Here is a 19,345-nt window from a genome sequence, read left to right on the forward strand (position 1 = left end):
CCGCTATCAGGGGAGTGAATCACAGACATTTAATTGGCCAGATTAAGCGGATGGTGCTAGGGAAGGGTTTTTTTCCGAAAAGCGACGAAGCAGCAACAAAATATGACGTGGTCTTGGCTTCACACGTCAGACGATTTACAGCGAGCCGACACAACAAACTGGACTAGGAGACGAAAATTACGGATTTGGTGGCAGATGGCCGATCTGCAACCATGGGCTGCCATGCCGGTCACCTGACATTACATGCAGTGCACTATCAGTATTGCCGGAAAGTAAGTGTTTGGCACAGCGTTTATTGCATTCGCCCCAACCCGCACAGTTCAATGGCATCACGAGATCAGGCAGTTTGAGTTGGCACCCTAGCGGTACCAACGTAAGCAGCTAACACCACCAGTCACCTAAGCAAAAATGGACGGAATACGTATCACAGTAACGGTTTGAATCACGATAGGCCGACCGTCAAAACGGTCGCCTCGCATGCCTCTCAACGGCTTTGAGCCCAATAACACAACACTTGGTCCCAGCACTGGGAAACACGGTATCAGTTCGGTACACGCCCAGACCGCTGTTGACCCGACGTCCAGACCTCAGCCAGGTCAGACAAAGTGGATCACAAAAGCTGCATCGTCGTCCGGCACTGAAAATATAGAGACAAGTGTCAGTGTTGGTTTAGGCTGCTGGAACTCACTCAGCATGCAAAGAAAACTTCTGTGACAGACCTCTGTAGACCTCGGTATACCAACAGAGGTCTATGTTAGAATATTGGTTCACTAACACTCCGCCAACGGGAAGGAATTACCGGCCTGTCCCGCTCCGTGTCTGGCCGGCACAACCCTCACCTGGTGGCTTGGTGCGCGGCAGGGGCTGCGGCGGTGCCAGTACCAGCCGCTGCGGCGGCGGGCCCGCCCACCGGGCCGGCGGACCGTGCGCCGTCAGGCCGGGCGGCCGCGGCGGCAGCTGCGGCGGCCCGTCCGACTCCCGGCTGGGCTGGCGCGCCCAGGAGGGCCGCGGCGGCAGCGGCGGCGGCACGGGCGCCGGCTCCTCGCCCGGAGAGCGGCGGCCCGTCTCGGCGGCGGCCGGCGCAGCGCGGGTGAGCCGCGGGAGCGGCGGCCGGCCCAGCACCGGCTGCAGCAGACGCGCCGCCCGCATCTGAGCCGCCTGAACACACGGAGAGGGGTCACATCGGCCGGTCAATTATACAAACCACGAACTCATCTCACATAACCACAAACAACACAATCACTCCACCGCAAACGTCCTCTAGTTAGGCGTGGAGATGGACGTCAATTCATGAGGTAACGAATGGCAATGTTAGCCAAAAATCAAAGCACCTCATTACCGAAATCCTTCAGTCACCACCAGCTGATTAGTAATTATAGTCACATAGTTTCAACAGCCATCACAAATAATTGACCCCTGCCTATCATTCAAATTCTCCGCCGAATCGCCTCCCACAGCGGTTACCGCACTCACCAGCGCCCCGTCTCCGTCCCCCTCCACCAGCAGATCATCGGGACCCTCCTCCTCCTCCAGCTCACTGTCCCCGCGTCCCTCGCGGTCTCTGCGGTCCTTCTGGTCCCCGTGGTCCGGTCCGTGGTCCGGTCCGCGGTCCCCCTCCGGACCGCTGTGCCACGAGGAGCTGCAGTCGGATGAACACGAGGTGGATTCGCCGCTCTCAGAGCCTGTCGGACGGGAAAGGCAAGGTCAAATAACTAATAAGTATAGGCGAGTAAAGACAGTGCCACGGACGTTAGGTGCCGACTGTAGACAGTGTGATTGACAACACAGAGCGGGTAATTACGGGTATCCGTATGATGGAATGGATGCATATCAGAAGATCTAGGCCTCAGCCTTCAACAGTGAGTCTTCAGCTATTCAACACTCTCCAAACATCGAATACTAGGTGTTCCTAGTCGTTTTATCGCAGCACATGTATCCCTTTCTTAACAATCGCGAACATGAAGCGCAGTCGAGGACGTGCACACTGCACACTACCACATATCTGATACACTGCAGCAGCAGAGAGATACACTGTACCCACTACCCACTACCCAGCACCCAGTGCCCCTCAGTACCTGATGTAACCGAGGCCTCCTCGTCGATCTGTTCGGCCTTTTCGAGTGCGGCGGCGGCCAGGTGTCTCTGGTCGTGCCTGAGCGCGGCCCGGTGCAGGTCCATGAACAGGTCGTGATCGCGCAGATCCAGCGCTAGACGGTAGGCCTTCTCCAGACAGCGGTGTCTGTGGAGGAAAGGACGGAATGAGAGAGACTAGGGGCGTCGGGGAGTCGATGGAGACCGAGAGATGCTGCGCCAGTGAGATTGCCTCGTGTGATGACTTGTTCACTTAGGTTAGCACCCGTCACACATGAGCAACTGTGGCACACTGTATGCATGATGAAAGCGTCTAGTTCATGCGGTGAGGACGGCGTCAGCGTCAAGCTCATCCAGAGGTGCTTCCGGTCTATCGGCCATGTACTCTTAGACGTGGTCAATAGTAGCCTGACAAGCGGCCATGTCCCTGAGTCATGGAAACACGCGATAGTAACACCACTGCCAAAAACCAATGTTCTCCACGACCCTACCAAATTTCGCCCGATATCGGTCGTTCCGGCTATCTCAAAAATTGTTGAGCGCATCGTTTACAATCAGCTCAACGACTACTTTACCAGGCACGAGCTCTACTCACGATCGCAACATGGATATCGCGCGAATCACTCAACGGAAACGGCTTTGACCGAGGTCACGGACAAAATCCTGTGCAGCATGGACCGAGGCGAGGTCTCGCTGCTTGTCCTGATCGACCTATCGCGCTGTTTTGACGTGATCGATCATGGAGTACTTTTAGAGAACTCAGACTTTACAACATCGACACCACGTGGTTTGAGAACTACCTGCGTGGACACACCCAACAGGTTAAGGCGAGGGATTGTGATGGGAATGTTAAATTCTCAACTTCCCTGCCCATTACCACAGGAGTCTATCAGGGAACATCGCTCGGCCCACTGCTGTTCTCAGTGTTTTCAAATGACCTCGCTCTGCATTCTCACGGAGCATCCATCTTTCAATACGCGGACGATACACAGGTTTTAGTCTCGGGCCGCAAACAGGACATTCATTCGCTGATTGGTAGGATGGAGCAGACTCTGCACGCGTTATCGACATGGTTCTCGACGCATTCTATGAAAGTGAACGCTGACAAAACACAGTTGATGGTTTTTGGAACAAAAGCTATGCTGCGAAACTTTCCAGAAGTTCGGCTCAACTTCGGCGGGTCAGTTATCTCTGAGTGCCGGACAGCGAAAAATCTAGGACTGGTTATGGACAGATATCTGACTTTCGATTCTCACATTGATCAGCTCGTCAGAAAATGCACTGGCATGTTACTCGCTTTGTCCCATGTTAAACACTGCCTGCCGCCCGATGTCATCGAATTACTTGTGATGTGTCTGGTCATATCTCATATACGATACTGTATATCTATTTACGGCACTTACGGACAGGCTCAGAGACATAGGATTCAAAAACTGCTGAACTTCTGTGCTCGGGTAGTATGTGGCGTACGAAAGTACGATCACATCTCGGCGAAGTACAAGCAGCTCGGGTGGCTCAATGCCGAACAGCTGATACTGTATCATCGTATGTGCCTCATACATAGGGTGCGCACCACTGGAGCCCCGGTCGGCATCGTTGAACACCTGGTCACAAGTAACCATCAGCACAGCACCAGGATACGCGGTCTGCTGCAGCGGCCGAGTGTGAAAACAAACGCAGGTGCTCGCAGACTATATTTCAGCGGCATTGATGCATACAATAAACTTCCGCAAGACATTCGCGAAGTGGGAATCACCAGATTTAAGACTCGAGTGACTGACTGGCTGCTGCGTGACACTGGTTAGGTGCTGCCGGCGAATGTCAGAGCGGGTGTTGAACAGTTTGTGTGTGTGGTACAATCGCCTTTCGTGAGTACCCTGCTGCATTGTAAAAGTGTTCATTTTACCTCAGGTGTGTTTTATGTATATCAAGTTTCTATCTTATTGACGCGCGTCTCGGAATAGCCACCATGGATGTGGAAGGGTCGCAAATACATGTCTATGTCTATGTCTATGTCTATGGATGGATAGTGGGGCAGATACAGCTTCTGCGGAGGATGGTGACAGGGCGGACAGGGTGTCGGTGGAAACGGGACATCAGAGAACGGAAACCACTAGAGGGCGGCAAATGTAAAGGAGACCGAGTCTCAGAGCTCAGAACAGTCAACGCTATATAAATCCACGCTTCATCTGATTCAGATAACCCATGCATTGATCAAGCTAAATATTTTCCAGGACGGTTCAGAGCCAACAATGTCCATCTCACGGGGAGAGGTCATAGCGATGCTGTCTAACCGGCCGGCGCCGCTCCACTGACCTGATGAGATGATGGAAGAATCTCCGAGTGATGTTCCTCACCCGGTCTCCGTACATGTTCTGTACGGGCTCGGAGAGGGGCCGCACCGGCGCCAGGTAGCTGCCCAGCGCCGCCTCCAGCTGGGCTGTGACAGAGGACCAAGACACTTGGTCAGTGGAGGCACGCACATGGGACGTCATAGCCGAGCACTGGCTTCACTCAATATACCCTGGGCATGACTGCCAATCTCCGGTACGTCTGGGCTGTCGGGCATGAAAACACGACACAAACAACAATCCAGGAAAAACTGTTGATTGTTTTACCGTAAAAGGTATCGGGTGCAGCAGAGCAGGAATATATTTTTCATTTATCATATCTGAACAAGGCACGTAGCACATCGTTGTCACTCAATAATAATGACGGACTATAGCCTTAATCGTTCACTTCTAAGCTGATCTTCCCTCTATCCCCGTACTTCCGTCCCGTTTCCCTCTCCAGCTCACCCTCGGCTGCCGGAGTGAGCGGCCGTTTCAGCAGGTACCCGGTCACCATGTAGAGTCCGGCCAGCGCCTCGTCTCCCTGCTGCTCCCAGTTCAGAGAGGTCAGCAGGTTTATAGCGGCGTCCAGCCGGCCGGCCGTCACAAACTCGGCGATGACGTCACTGGGGTAGACGCGGCCCTTGTTGGGGCGGCTGGCCTGGATACAGAGCAGCGCCAGCGGGCCGCTGAGGGCAGGGGTGGGGGTCAGGGGATGGGTCAGAGAGGGGAGATGTCGAGCTCGAGGGCGACACGTAACTTATTAGCGTCCCAGCGAACAAACAGCAGCAGTTCAGATCCTCCATCAGCAGCTAAGACTTCAATCCCTTTAGTAGCTGCTATCATACATAAATCAGTTTAAAAAATCACGCAGATGTTTAATCGCTATCATCCCATTTTGTGACCTCGCCTAGTGAATATGTCCCATATGCTAACTGCGTCACTCACTTGACGAACGTGACCAGCAGCGACTGGAGCACGTGTCCCTCCTGGGACATCACCTCTGGACAGGAGAGCAGCCGGCTCACCCGCGGCTTGAACCTGACGCACAGATAGCAGACCCGTGACTGAGCAACGTACCGACTGACGGGGGTAGTGTGGGGAAGTCGGACTCCTCGGCGATCAACTCGATAACATATTCATAACACCATATCTGCAGCTCTCCACACACTCTGTACCGCCATTCCAGACCTTGCACTCTACCCCCCCCCCCCCCCTTCCGGCCCAGCTTAGTTCATTTCATCTCATTGACACCTCTGAACTGCATTTTCCATCATGCAATCCTCTATTTTATATTACACGCCAACCACATATCATATTCCCTGACTCCGGCCTACACAACTTTATGATCAGCTCCCTAATTATCCTACTCGCATACCCGTCCTCCCTGTAAATCACATCACCCGCTTCTCTTCTATCCTCCTCTCCCTCACCCCTCGTTCTAACCTGAAGTACTGTCCGAGCCCCAGTCCTGCGGCCGGCGCCGACTGGGCCGCGGTGCCCCCGCGTCCGGCGCCGCCGCCCGCCAGCTGCAGCTGCAGCGGATTCAGAGCCAGGTCGTAGCAGCGCAACTGGCCCGTCTCGCTGCTGACGAACGCCAGCGTGCTGTGCGGGTGCCAGGCGGCCCGGCGCGGCGTCTGCGGGAGGGAGAGGGGTGTTACATTTGTCACTATGTGGTTAATACTTGGTATGACATTGCTGGTGAAAGGGACATGAGTGTCCGCTGGCCGACGTCAGGTGGTTGTCACGCCGTAAGAATGACTCAGATAAGAGAACTACGAAGCACGATACCAATATTTCCCAAGAGCCGCACGATCCCGTTCTTACTTTCAGGGCAATGACACATAAGAAAATTGTATCAAATCTAGCTGGCTGTTTCCTGACAAAGTGGCTATGAGTGATCTACGGGAAAATACACAGCCGGTAGCCCAGCATCTGAGAGACCGAGACCCAGCGACTCTCACCATGCTCTTCCTCGGCCCCAGTGCGAGCCCACTGACGTACCATCTGTATTTTGACCATGTGTGTCATCTGGCGGGCGCCCATTGACGTACCATCTGTATTTTGACCATGTGTGTCATCTGGCGGGCGCCCATTGACGTACCATCTGTATTTTGACCATGTGGGTCATCTGTCTGGCGCCCACTGACGTACCATCTGTATTTTGACCATGTGTGTCATCTGGCGGGCGCCCATTGACGTACCATCTGTATTTTGACCATGTGTGTCATCTGTCTGGCGCCCATTGACGTACCATCTGTATTTTGACCATGTGTGTCATCTGGCGGGCGCCCATTGACGTACCATCTGTATTTTGACCATGTGTGTCATCTGTCTGGCGCAGTTGTGCAGCAGCAGCGACCCGTCGGCACAGCCCAGCAACAGGCGCCGCTCGTCGGGAGAGATGGCCGCGCACAGCACCTGGAACGGCGATGGGAAGTAATTCGAACGGGGAAACGTCGATAATAAGCAATATTCGGTACCGTCCGCTAGTAATAGCTTAAGTGGCTACTACTGACTTAAAACGCTTAGATACGATGAAGGGCTCGGACGTATCGTCCTATGTGAAATTATTGTGCTAAGTAGCGACACGACCCCAGTGTCTGGTGTGGTATTTGTGATGTGTTGCTCGCTATGACGTACCTCTGACGTCAGCGGTATGGTGATGGCAGATAGCTGCTGGCAGACGGCCGATGTGACATCATAGGTGCCGTGTTCCACCAGCACCTCACCCTGAGGAGAAACAGACCTTTCAAAACAGTATTTTAACAGCCAACATATTAGCGTTGTGATAGTTAGTAAACTACACTATAATTTGACCTCACACCGATCGTTTTATCGCCAGAATTATTCGGCAAGAAAATAATCTTAAATAGTAGCCACTAAAACAACACAGAAACGAAATTCCGCTACACCCGAATCGTCTGACGCGATCAATTTATCGAGATTCATAGTCAATGTGAGACCAGACTATCACCCTACTTCCCCTGCCCCTCTCCGTCTCTCACCGTGCTAGTGACGCTCTGTTCCACGGTATACAGTGTGTCGGGCCGCAGTGGAGCTCAACCCTCCCTCCCTCTATCCCTCTCACCGTGCTAGTGACGCTCTGTTCCACGGTATAAAGAGTGTCGGGCCGGAGCACACTGAACTGAACCAGCAGCGGGTCGTGGTGCGTCTTACAGTAGCTGAGCAGCTCCAGTCGCGGTCCGTCCGGCCATCTGGGGGGAGCAGAAGCGGGCGAGGTCATCAATAGGGTCATACTGGGTTCAACGGGTCTGCAGGGATCACCAGGGGGTCAACCAGAAACGTAATCGGGTAAGGGTGAAATCATTGGTCTGCGGTACATCAGTGGAAAAAGCCGGTCTAGGAAAGACAGAAAGGTATGTAAATTTACTAGCGCCAGCCAAACCTTAGTAACGACATTTCTCGCGACGTACTAGCCAGTTGAGAATCAACACATCCACGTATGTAGAGTAGAATCGTCATCGTCAAAGAATCTCATAGAATAGGATCGTTAGAATCGTCTCCCTTCCATCCACCATCTGTCAGACCGCGCCGCTCCCCTCTCCCCACCACTCACCCCGCGGGGGGCTGCTCGGCGGCGGCGCCCGGCCCGCCGGCCGGCTGGCCCCCGCCGCCACTGCCCAGGCGATACACCAGCACGTTGGCTCGGTCCTGGTCGCGGCCGGACGGCGTCCACGGCTGGATCTCGCCCACGGAGGCGCTCCACCAGACGGCCACCACCGGCGCGCTCTGAAGGCCGGCGCGGATACGGCAAATACATTGGGTGCACGTGTTAGACGTTCAGGCAGCGGACAGGACGCACCACCAAAGATGATCGATAGATGCTTAATGAGCTGGTGTGCTGCATAAGTAGAATTGCACGAACGGTTTGATAGCATAACAGAGTGAATGAGTCAATGGGTAAGCGACCAAATCATCGATGGTGCTGGCATTAAATGGCTCTCCGTAGGCTACCTAATGGCTCGCTGCAGCCGCCGTCATTTTCCGCGAGCCTGGCCTGGATAAGAATCCAGTCCAACTTCCTGGCAACTGTAACGACCTCTCTCAGCAACATTTTGTTACAGCCCTCCTCTTTACTCTTCGTCCGTGTGATTCATCCCCCCTCCCCCACCTCACCGGCCGCCCTCGCCCCACCTGTCCTCCTCCGGCGGCGGGCGGCAGACTGAGCCGGCGCTCCGTCCGCCTGGTAGACGGGCCGGGCAGCTCCCAGACGGCCGTGCGCGGCTCCAGGGCGGCCAGCCGACCCCACTGCGGCCACACCACCGGCCGGCTCAGGGTGACCAGCGTGACTCGGTTCTCCGGGTGCGTGAGCAGCAGGTGCTGGTCGGTCAGCGCCGCTGGAGAGATAGAGCGGGGGACGTGGAGCTGCAGGTAGGCATCAGCGCGAGAAACCCACAAAACAGAGCATCGGGAAAGCAGGAAAGCAGTACAAACCAAATGCATGACATCACTGGAATATCATCAGTGGCTAAAATCCGCACAAGTCATTATCATCCCCACGACACGCTCCCATTTCACTTGCCGTCATGATTGGATTCCAATTCTGAGCCCACTCACCGCTGACCACCTGGTCGGAGCCCATTTTGCCGACAAGCGTCTTGTCGATGATCAGTTTGTCCACGTTGCCAGTCTGGAAGTTAATCCACAGCGTGACCAGTGTTCCCGATTCAAACAGCAGCAGCAGCAGGTTCAGATGGTGCCAGCTCTGGTAGCACAGCTTCTGCTGGTCCAGCAGCTCCTGAAAGTACAGACCAGAGACAGTGGTCAGAAGGAAGGGTGGTGACGAGTCTGTCGCCATCAGGGCCCTACAACTACGTCGCCATCACCAAGGCGCCGGAGTGCGGCGATCGGTGCAGTGATGATGCGACTTTCCGACGAGGACAGGCGAACGTCGGACGACACCGGCACCGGAGAGGCAGAGTAGAAGACGTCCTTCAGCAACCTCGAGCGATCTTTACCTCCGGGACTGGAGCTCGATTATATTTACGAGGGTGGATGATTCCTAAAAAATATCATCGTTAGAGTGCTGTCAAGTGTCAGTAGCGTCTACCTTATCATGGTTGAATTGATCTATGATAGGAACAATCGCGATTTGCTGAAAGCTGGCAAATTATGAACAACTGTGTTCGATTACATCGCTATTCGCCAAGTCAAAAACCTGTACATAAAAATGGTCAATTGGGATTCGGGAGGTGCACACCCACTAACGCCCATCTCTTCCGACCTTCGCGCCCTTCCCGTCTCCCAGCCGGCCGTACCTCGAGCTGTTTGAACGTATCGCGGTGGCGGACGCGCCGCTTATTGGTGAGTCGGCTGGCGATGCCGCGGCTGTCGGCGTACAGCTCCTTTACCCGCTGGTGGGCGGCCACCAGAGCAGAGCTCTCGGCCCGCTCGTGGAACCTGCACAGACGCGGTGTCAAGCATTAGATTAGTGTTCAGTTATTTTCCTTGCAGACACTTGCTGGCACTATATCACTGAGAAAAGAAAGGAGGATGTATGAGGAGCAGTGACTGTGGTGACTGGTGAGCCAAGAGCTGTCCATGGGCATGGGCTCCTCTAAAGCTGTATGGCTGTTTGCAGGTAAAGTAGGACAAAAAGAACTATGAAAAATAATGGTAGCAAAACAAAAGCACTAACCAGAATAGCTTCAGGTCTGCAAGCCAGGTCTTCTCTATGGAACCATGGCATTGCAATGAAGAAACTTTAGTGTATGGTTTGGTAACCATACCTAATTCAGACACCACCACCAGCCAATGCTTGTCAGGGAAACCATTATCGATGAGTGTTGACTTACTTGTAGGCACCAACATCATCAGGATGGATGATGACATCTTCACTGTGAGTCCAAAAGTGAGCTTCCAACAGCAGTGATGCCATGTCTTGCTAGGTCGTTAGGAGGCTGATATTTTGTTTCTGGAAAAGTAAAAACATATCTATAGCTCTGCATGACAATATTGATGGTCATTCACATCCATGATAGTGTGTTAAAAGTAAAGTAGTGTAAGCAGTGAGGAGGCTGATTATCAAGAACTTGAATGGCACAGCATCAGCAGGACAAACATGTTCCTAATACCATACTAGTAACTTCTGGCTGGATAAACTACCAGGCCGACCACTGGGTATGAGTCAATTTGATTGAAAGAAGGAAAATAATAATCAGCCTAATGAAAGTCATTTTGTTAGGTAGCAGGCATACCAAATAACTCCACATGAAGGAGAAATTAATCCAACTTTGACAAACAGTTTGTCAAAAGGCAAACCAAAGTCAAACTTTTAGCTGCATTGCAATAGTGTAATTGCCTATAGTAACAAATCACACTGCATTGCAATTTTGGTCACAGAAGCATGTCCAGATTCCAAGCCCAGCTAACAGGAAACGTTACTACAACGTTGTCACAACGTCGTGTTTCGGTAAGTTGCGAAATTACGTTTTAATTACGTTGTAGCAACGTTCTGAACGTTGTGAAGCCATGGTTTGGTCCGAAAGTCGTGGTAAAACGTCGTGACAACGTTTTATTGGTACGTTGCAGCAACCGCGCACTTGCAGCATTATATTTTGATAATGCATGGTGACATATATGGCCATATAATGCATTTCCTTTGACTTTCAATGCGCATATTCAGTTTTCATCGTTAAATTTGACATATTTTAACACTTGGACTGTTCACGTTGTCAGCTGGTGGTCGCCAACACGTTGTTAAAACGGTTTTTCACAACCTTGACATTATAGGTACTGAATAATTAGCGGTGTTTTTACAAGTAAATTCCGATACCTTTCTCTCCCTATCTCTCTCTCTAATATATATATATATGTTACGGGCCATATGCTAACTTGGGCAGTATGCAAACTACCCGGGCAGTATGCATACTACCCAACAGCCCGGGCAGTATGCATACCGCCCGGGTAGTATGCATACTACCCGACCCCTTGGGCAGTATGCATACCGCCCAAAAGCTTGGGCAGTTTGCATACTGCCCGCTTTCCGACTTTAGGTTGTGTAATCCATTTCCACATTAAGAATATAAATGGCTCTCTAGATAACAATAGATCAACCGAGAAGAATTTTTGCCCTCAAACGTGATTGATCGATCGTAGGATGGAATGAGGATTGGAATAAAGTGTTGAAATTGCTTTTTTCCCAAATCCATTGTTGAATAACCAGTGGTCAACAAGTCATTGACATTGTGAAGCGTGAACTGAGTGAAATGAAACGACGACATAATCACTACGTTTCCATGACACGTCTAAATCGATTTAGCGAAATTTCACGTGCGTTTTTCTCGGAAACTATTTACCTTGTGCAAAAAAAAAAATGAGCGTAGATATGGTTTTAGCTAGCACCTAATCCTATATTTACATTTTTTAATTACGCCTAAATGCTATGATGGAGCAAATCCATTTTTCAAAATCGGCTTAGATTGTGTCATGAAAACGTAACCAGTGGCAGCATTTGATGGCTTAGGTTTGGCACCTTGACCGTAGAGGGCGTTATTACCAGGGCTGCGGAGTCGATGGATTTTCGGATGATTCCGACTCAGACTCCGACTCCAGCTTCAAAAATCGACTCCGACTCCCACTCCGACTCCAGCTCCGACTCCGGATGTTTCTCTCAAAATCCATGTCATGATAAATGAAGTTCCAAGCGGATGTGTTTTATTTTGCCTGAAACGATCTTTTTGAGTTTTAAGGCCTTGCATTGCAAATATACTTTATAAATAGCATGCATAATTAAAAGTAGGTTTTGGCGAATCCGCCGTTTTCTGAATCTCTCGCCGAAAACGCTCGTCCAAAACAAGAATTTGACTTTTTTTAACAAAATCTGGTTTTTAAAGGTCAATGAGCGTAGTGTCGTCAAGCAAACAGGTGCAGGGCATGACGTTGAGCCATGCAGTGATAGCTCCGATTACGGAGTCGGAGTCAGTAATATTTTGGCAATCCATTTCAACTCTAAATCTAAATAAATCTATGTAAATTTAACACGCGCAGTGGAAGGGGGGCGGATTCCGCCCACCCCTCCTGTTTTTCGCCAATAACTCGCGCCGCAAACATAATATTAATGTGACATTTTGGGTACCTGTCCAGAATTGAACTGCAGATCTTCTCGTGCAAGAAATAAGAAAATCGGGTCACAGCTTTTCTAGTAATAGCGGTGTAAAGTCAAACATCCTGTCGCCGCAGCGGCGCGGCGGCCGGCGCTAGCCATTACGCGCCGCCTGAATTGTAGACTGTGCCGGGGCGGGACGGTTCCGTCTTTACATCGCGCTCCTTACCGCCGCGCTGATTATATTCGATTCACGTCAAATTTTGTGAGAAGACTAAGAAATGTACAGGCAATCTCATGGTCAAAGAATTTCGAAAATCGGCCGGTAACAACTTGAGTGATGAGTGTGTAAACATAAAATTGTGATTGCCGCGTTTCCCGTGTCGGCCGATCCCGCTTCAGCCGGCGACATCTTACTCTTAGCAGGCTTCTAACTGCCATATTTATTGTTGGATTAACTAGAAATTCACCATAAATACTCAAAAATGTATATTCTTTTGTATTATGAAAAAAGAAAAGAAAATCGGCCGGTAACTTTTTGAGTTATCGGCGTGTAAACGCAAAAAAGTCGCTCATATGGCAGATTTGACCACATTTGACCTCATTTGACCTTGAAGATATTGACATAGGGTCATGAAATTCACACCCAACAGAGTTCCCCAGGGCCTTCACCTACCTACCCTCCAAATTTCGTCTTTCTAGCTCCAGTGGGAGCTGAGATCTTAGGGGGAGGGCGACATCCGCCCCCCCCCCCCCTTCCACTGGGCGTAGTACTCGTAACCCTTCCACTGCGCGTGTTAACGTGGTCTAGAAATTCTAAAAATTGAGTTTCAAAATTTGACGTCATCAATTTTGAACAGTTCTTTTTTTCGCTATAACTTGGCCAAAAAAGAGGTATCGATCTCAAATTTGGTATGTGGATAGAAGGCGGTAGGGATTAACACATATATTCCGCTTTTTTTATTAAAAACTTATTGGATTTTTTGCCTATTACATTCCAAAACGTACTTTTTTGTTTTTTGGGGGGTCAAAATCCTAAAATTTCAAAAATCCGAGATAACAGTTTTGTAGCCCTCTAATTCGACACATTTTATGTCTTAAACATTTTTCTGTACCTCTAAAGCTGTAGGCCGGACAGCTCTTCCCGCGAAACCTTTTTTGGGTCGATAATGGCAGAAATGACGTCACTCCGACGTCATTAGCAGCCAACCTATCATAGCCTTTGGAAAAAATTTGGTCACAATGTGTAATAGCTACGATCCCGGGAGGGTACATACCTACTGAAAGTTTGGTGGCGATCGGCGCAGCGGTTCTGGAGATATATAGAAAAAACTAAGGGGGGGGGCAAAAAATGCCCCACCCCACCACCTGGAAGTTTAAAACGTTTGTTATTCACATATATACGCGAGTTATTGCATTAATAAGCCTCACGAACTGTAGTCAACATACTGCCCGAGTAAACATCTTGCCCGTGAGAAGAAAGGTGGGTAGTATGCATACTACCCGGGAGGTATGCATACTGCCCGGGCGGTATGCATACTGCCCAAGGGGTCGGGTAGTATGCATACTACCCGGGCGGTATGCATACTGCCCGGGCTGTTGGGTAGTATGCATACTGCCCGGGTAGTTTGCATACTGCCCAAGTTAGCATATGACCCGTAACATATATATATATATATATATATATATATATATATATATATATATATATATATATATATATATATATATATATATATATATATATATATATATATATATATATATATATATAACATGTGTAAATTGCAAAGCGTCATTGGCATGTTTTGCAACATCACAGGCGGAGCTAGAGACTTGCAACTATCCCTATGTAAACGCGGCTGTTATCCGCGGCTGCCAGCAAGCCACGCGGGCCGCCACTCAGGCGAACGGTGCACGCTGGGCCGGCGGACCGGAAAAGCGCTAGAAATACCCCCAAGAGTGACTTGGGGGTAGTGACTTGGTGACCAAGAGTGACTACCGCGGTAGGGTGGCATAGCAGCTATATCAGGTGACTTAGCAGACGATATCCCGAAAAGTAGCAGTAATAGGCAATAATCGTCAATAGGGCATGGCAGACAATTGACTAGTTGTTTGCATGACATGCTCATCTTTAGCGGCTCGAAATAACATTTCTCAAAAAGTCTAACTAAAGAGCAAGTTGTTGTTGATTATCACTGACTTGTGTTTGGGGGCTCATAATGACTTAATTATTGACTTTGGCCCAAAAAATTTGACAGCATTGTGTGCGTTGATCAATTCTGAGCTCAGGGACATATATTTTATTCAGATTATAAACATTCGTTTTTCATAAATTTCGGCGCATTAAAGGAAATAGTTCACTTTCCTGAAATTAGTATTTTGCTATAGATTTATGTTTTTATGCTCAAAATGATCAGAAAATAAAACAAAACGTTTTTGTAAAAAGGATTATTTTCTATATTTTAGTATAAGAAGAACTATATTCTATATAAAATAATGTTTGACGCGGAAGCTTATTACGCGTTGACCAATCATATTGCGTAGGACAAACCTATCGGCTGTAAGCAGCATTCTGATTGGCTGACGATGACGTGACTGCATTCCTCAGCAAGGCACGCATTCCTCTGCAAGGCACTCTTTTCGGAACGAAAAATGGAATATCTTCGTCTAGGGTGATCGTTGGGCCGTAAAAGCTTCTGATTTGTGCTAGTCTCAGCGCAAGCAACAAAACTGCTATTCCAGTTCCAAACCCCATGTTAAAAGTGAACTATTTCCTTTAAAGAGCGCCGGGCCGTCAGTAGAGCGGCGAGGTGACAATTGCCCCTACATCATATTGTTTACTGGCGCATATCTCGAAAAGTAGCAGGGAAAAGCAGCAAAGCACCTATATGGAACGAAAGATGAGTAATCAGAGGCTAGTATAAGATGTTCGTTTTTAGCCGCTCGAAATGACGTTTTTATAAAAGTCTATTTAAAAATTTAGATATGATTTTTATTTGGGTCTTGCAGCTGCTTGCAAAAAGCTAGCTTATCTTGCAGAAAAGCGATGCAATATGTAAGAATGTTGTTGGTACAGTGAACAACAGTGCCCTGAACTAGTCTGACAGAAAATTGCGTTCAAAACGACAACTGGTCAACTAATAAATATCAACTAAAGATTGGCATTAAAATCGGCGACTGTGGTAGCCACTAGCGGGTCTAAATAGTCTTGTGTTGGGTGACAACTGACCACCTCAATTTCGACCTTAGGGCAAAAATGGCATCAGAATCGTATGCTTTGATCAATTTGGGATCGAATGATACATATTTTGTTCATAGTGTGGAAAGTCACTCTTGGGGGTATTTCTAGCGCTTTTCCGGTCCGCCGGCCCAGCGTGCGGTGGCTCGCGCCCTGACCTCGCCTGAGGGGCCGTGACGTCAGTGTCACCGGCCGGCGCACGGTCTTGCCGAATACCAGATTAGCGCGAATTTAATCAAAAACCCGACTTTCGATAAACTGTTATTTATACCTATCAATGGGTAGGAAATTGTCCGAAGTTATCGGATAGAACCTTATTTTTAAGCCACTTTATCATTTGAGGACTTATATCCCTGCCGAAAGTAGACCCACGCTCCGGTTCCTGAAATCGGGCTATGTTGCTGAGAAATATGTCCAGTTTTCAATGTAAATTTTACTGAAGCTTCGAGAAGATATACGAGAAAAATAGCATATCACCGGATAGCACAATTCATGATGAAGCTGTTTCTGCTATCATGGTAGCTTTTCAATGAATGGTTTCTGAGTTTAATGAGTTAGAACAGGAGCCCTGCATGTGTATCGTTCTCACAATAGTATTTCATAAAGAAGTTGGAAAATGTCAAAATGGATAAAAATGGATATGACGAATAGGGCATGGCTGAACTCTCCGCACATTTCTGAACATAAGCGAGCAAGTTTCAGCTGCCACTTTTTGCCTATTTGCCGTCAATTCAGCTTTGAACATGTCTAGTCGGCCGCCCGGCGTGACCTGACCAAGGTGGGGGGGGGGGGGGGGGGGGGGAGGGGGGCGCGGCCGAACAGGCTCCAGCCTAATTAACTATCTCAAGCACACGGAATCGTGATTTCATGCACTCCTTGCAAGGTTCGATGCTTCACTTTTGCATTATTGGCCTTACGTGACGTCATTTATGACGTCACTAGGATAATAAGAGTTTTTCGTCAATAACTCCTGATCAAATTGAGCTAGCGAGTCGGGAAAGCCACCAATGGACTCAGGAAGACCTGCCGAATCGAATGATATGCAACATGACCTCCTTCGACCAACTTCGTGATCTGGGGGGCTCTAACCTGACCTTGACCCGAGGTCAACACCTTAAGTTGACTTCAGCCGAACAAAAAGTATACCATTCGACGCACCTGAGCGAGGCGAACACGATGATGCCAAAATTGCGACTCTGCGGCCTTTTTTCGCGAAGTTATTAATAAAAAACGAATCCGTGCCTTGGGCCACTTGACCTGAACTCAGAGGTCACAGGTTAACCTGAGACCTTAAAATCGGATACCATTTGCTGCGTCTCGTAACGGCACACACGCTCGTTTTTTTCCGCGAGGCTCAAGCTTCATCAGGGGCGAAACAGCGACGGGGGTCGTACCCCCCCCCCTTCGGCCGGCGAAGGGGGGGGGGTACGAAGTATTTTGAAAACCAATAGGTCCGGTGAGGGGTAAACGTCAGTTTTGGAACCAGAGAACCATTTTCAGTGGATCCGAGCGGCGCTGGGATTAAATTCGCGCTAAACTGGTCTTCGGCCACACTGTGCGGCGTTCAGAGCCAGCCGGCCGAGCCGCAGTCTACGCGGCGCGAGCGAGCAGTGAGGGCCGGCGGCGGGCGCGGCTGAGGTAGCTGGAAGATGAAAGATAGCGCCAGTTGTCTGCGTTTGATGCGATTGTTGTTTTGACTGGTAAGTCAAAGTACCATTTACGAGTAGCATTTGCAAGATTGTGCCTTGTAATATCGTGCGGTCTAGGCTATAGTTCATTGTAGCTCTAGCCTCTAAGGTGTTGACATGTTTCAGTTTGATCTAGCCTGTCGCACTGTTACGGAAAGTGGTGCAGGTATTTTTGTGATTTTTTCATGAATTGAATGTCTGATTTTCCCTCATGTCTTCCCGCAGACGTCCTGCAACTCGTCAGCGCGCCTTGCGGCAGGCCTACTGTCGGCAATGCGGTAGCGAAGTGGCTGTCCGGAAGCTGCGACCGGAACGGGGGGTGCGCAGACCGTCTAGTCAGGCACTGCCAGCTGCCTAGGGACATCGAGGCCGCAAATGAGCCGGTGCCTAACGGTCCGCCGAGTGATCCTCCCAGCGAGGGTTAGTAAAGAAGTGAACTTCCACCAGTTCTGGCGTGCTAGCGGCTAGCGTCAGAGCCGGTAGAACCCAATTCCGTCCCACGCCCCCATGGGGGCGCCCCTGGGCCCCATGCCCCATCACCGATGCCGCCGCCGTCGTTTTGTTTGTTTATTGTAAATTGACATGTATGATGTATTGAAATATACACTTCTTACATGCCTTTTTACAAGTCTAGAGAACGGGAAGAGAGCGTCGGAAACACATTCTGAGTATGTTGCGAACACGTTGAGAGGGCGTTGCGAAAATGTTTAGGACGTTTACTCAGTGTCGCAGGGACGGCAATGCGAAGTAGCGACAACGTGGTGCGCACGTGATAAAAACGTCGCAGAGACGTTGCCAAAGCGTTCTATACTCCTTGTAGTCACGTTGCGGAAACGTGGTGACAACGTTCCAGAAACACTGTTGGTACGTTACAGATCAAAAACATTTCATAACGTTGGCGGGACGTTGTAAGAACAGTTTTGGGACGTCACGGCCACGTTACAGAAACGTTGTGATGACATTCAAATGCATGGTCGGATGACGTTGTCACGCCGTTGTCTGGAGTCTACAAAATTATGTTGTCACAACGATAAATCGGGACGTTGTGGTAACCATTTGACAACGTTTAAACGACGTTGTAACAACGGCAAATTGTTAGCTGGGAGCTCTGGCAGTCAAGATGTGGCAGAAGGGTAGTATTATCCAGGTACTATCCAGGTGTATTATCTGAATGAAATCAGTAAGCTTATCACTTATGTGCCATAACCTACGTTAAACTGAAAGCAGTAGTGGAATATCAATCAGTCAATGAATAAGCAATAACAAAACAAGCCACAAGGCAATAAATGTAGGTGGTGTAACAAGATATTATGTGCAGGCCGGCTGACATGGTGTGAACACTTGCAGAATTTCAAAAAGCATTTGTGAAATTGAAACAGCATAATTGTAGTCAGTACAAAACCTCATGAAGATAATAAAATGTTGTAGCAGCAATCGGTATCAGGCCAAGACCAAAGGCTTAGGCCACCTCGAGATACTGGGGCTGGGGCCAAATTAAAATGAATCAGGCATGCAAGGGTATCGTATGCAAGTTCAGCTCGAAGCAAGCTCGAAGTAATCGTTCAGAAATTCATTTATAATAAAAAAACAGCTAAGCCCTGCATACCTGAGCCCTGTTAATATATTGATATTGCGCTGAACTCTATGATGATATATTATGGATATATTGATACACCCTGCGCGTATTCCCCCCACCTGTAAACAAATGAATACCCATTCCCTACCCATACCTCTATAAGAATCTTGCCCATACCCTTGCCCATACCCCATACCCAAGGCCCAATAAAAAGCGTGTTGTTCTGTGAATATACATAAACTGCGCATATGCTACAAAATAATCATTCTTGCAAGGGAAATTAAAAGTTATTGACGTCATTTATAAGATTTTGTGTCTTTTTTGCACCGTATAAAGAATTCATGACGTCAG

The 19,345-nt window shown here is 49.3% G+C and overlaps 1 protein-coding gene across 2 annotated transcripts; it reads right to left on the reverse strand.

Moving 5' to 3' along the window:
* Nucleotides 1–273: 273 nt before the first annotated feature.
* LOC122373143 (WD repeat-containing and planar cell polarity effector protein fritz homolog) lies at nucleotides 274–19,178 on the reverse strand. Of its 2 annotated transcripts, none has more exons than XM_043350947.1 (17): nucleotides 19,149–19,178; nucleotides 10,241–10,359; nucleotides 9,704–9,845; nucleotides 9,003–9,183; nucleotides 8,580–8,782; nucleotides 8,002–8,174; nucleotides 7,513–7,639; nucleotides 7,065–7,154; nucleotides 6,726–6,842; nucleotides 5,868–6,058; nucleotides 5,370–5,462; nucleotides 4,890–5,110; nucleotides 4,408–4,531; nucleotides 2,076–2,239; nucleotides 1,474–1,682; nucleotides 840–1,158; nucleotides 274–637 (listed from the first exon to the last, which is right to left on the reverse strand). In XM_043350947.1, exons 2-17 carry the CDS (start codon nucleotides 10,321–10,323, stop codon nucleotides 597–599), a joined length of 2,478 nt encoding a protein of 825 aa, XP_043206882.1. In that variant the 5' UTR covers nucleotides 10,324–10,359; nucleotides 19,149–19,178; the 3' UTR covers nucleotides 274–596. The 2 variants fall into 2 exon arrangements, with proteins under 2 accessions (XP_043206882.1, XP_043206883.1); XM_043350948.1 differs by lacking the exon at nucleotides 19,149–19,178 and adding an exon at nucleotides 13,767–13,828.
* Between the last annotated feature and the right edge of the window lie 167 nt (nucleotides 19,179–19,345).

Source organism: Amphibalanus amphitrite, unplaced genomic scaffold, assembly GCF_019059575.1.
Source record: "Amphibalanus amphitrite isolate SeventyFive unplaced genomic scaffold, NRLGWU_Aamphi_draft 001450F_arrow, whole genome shotgun sequence".
NCBI classification, from domain to species: Eukaryota; Metazoa; Arthropoda; class Thecostraca; order Balanomorpha; family Balanidae; genus Amphibalanus; species Amphibalanus amphitrite.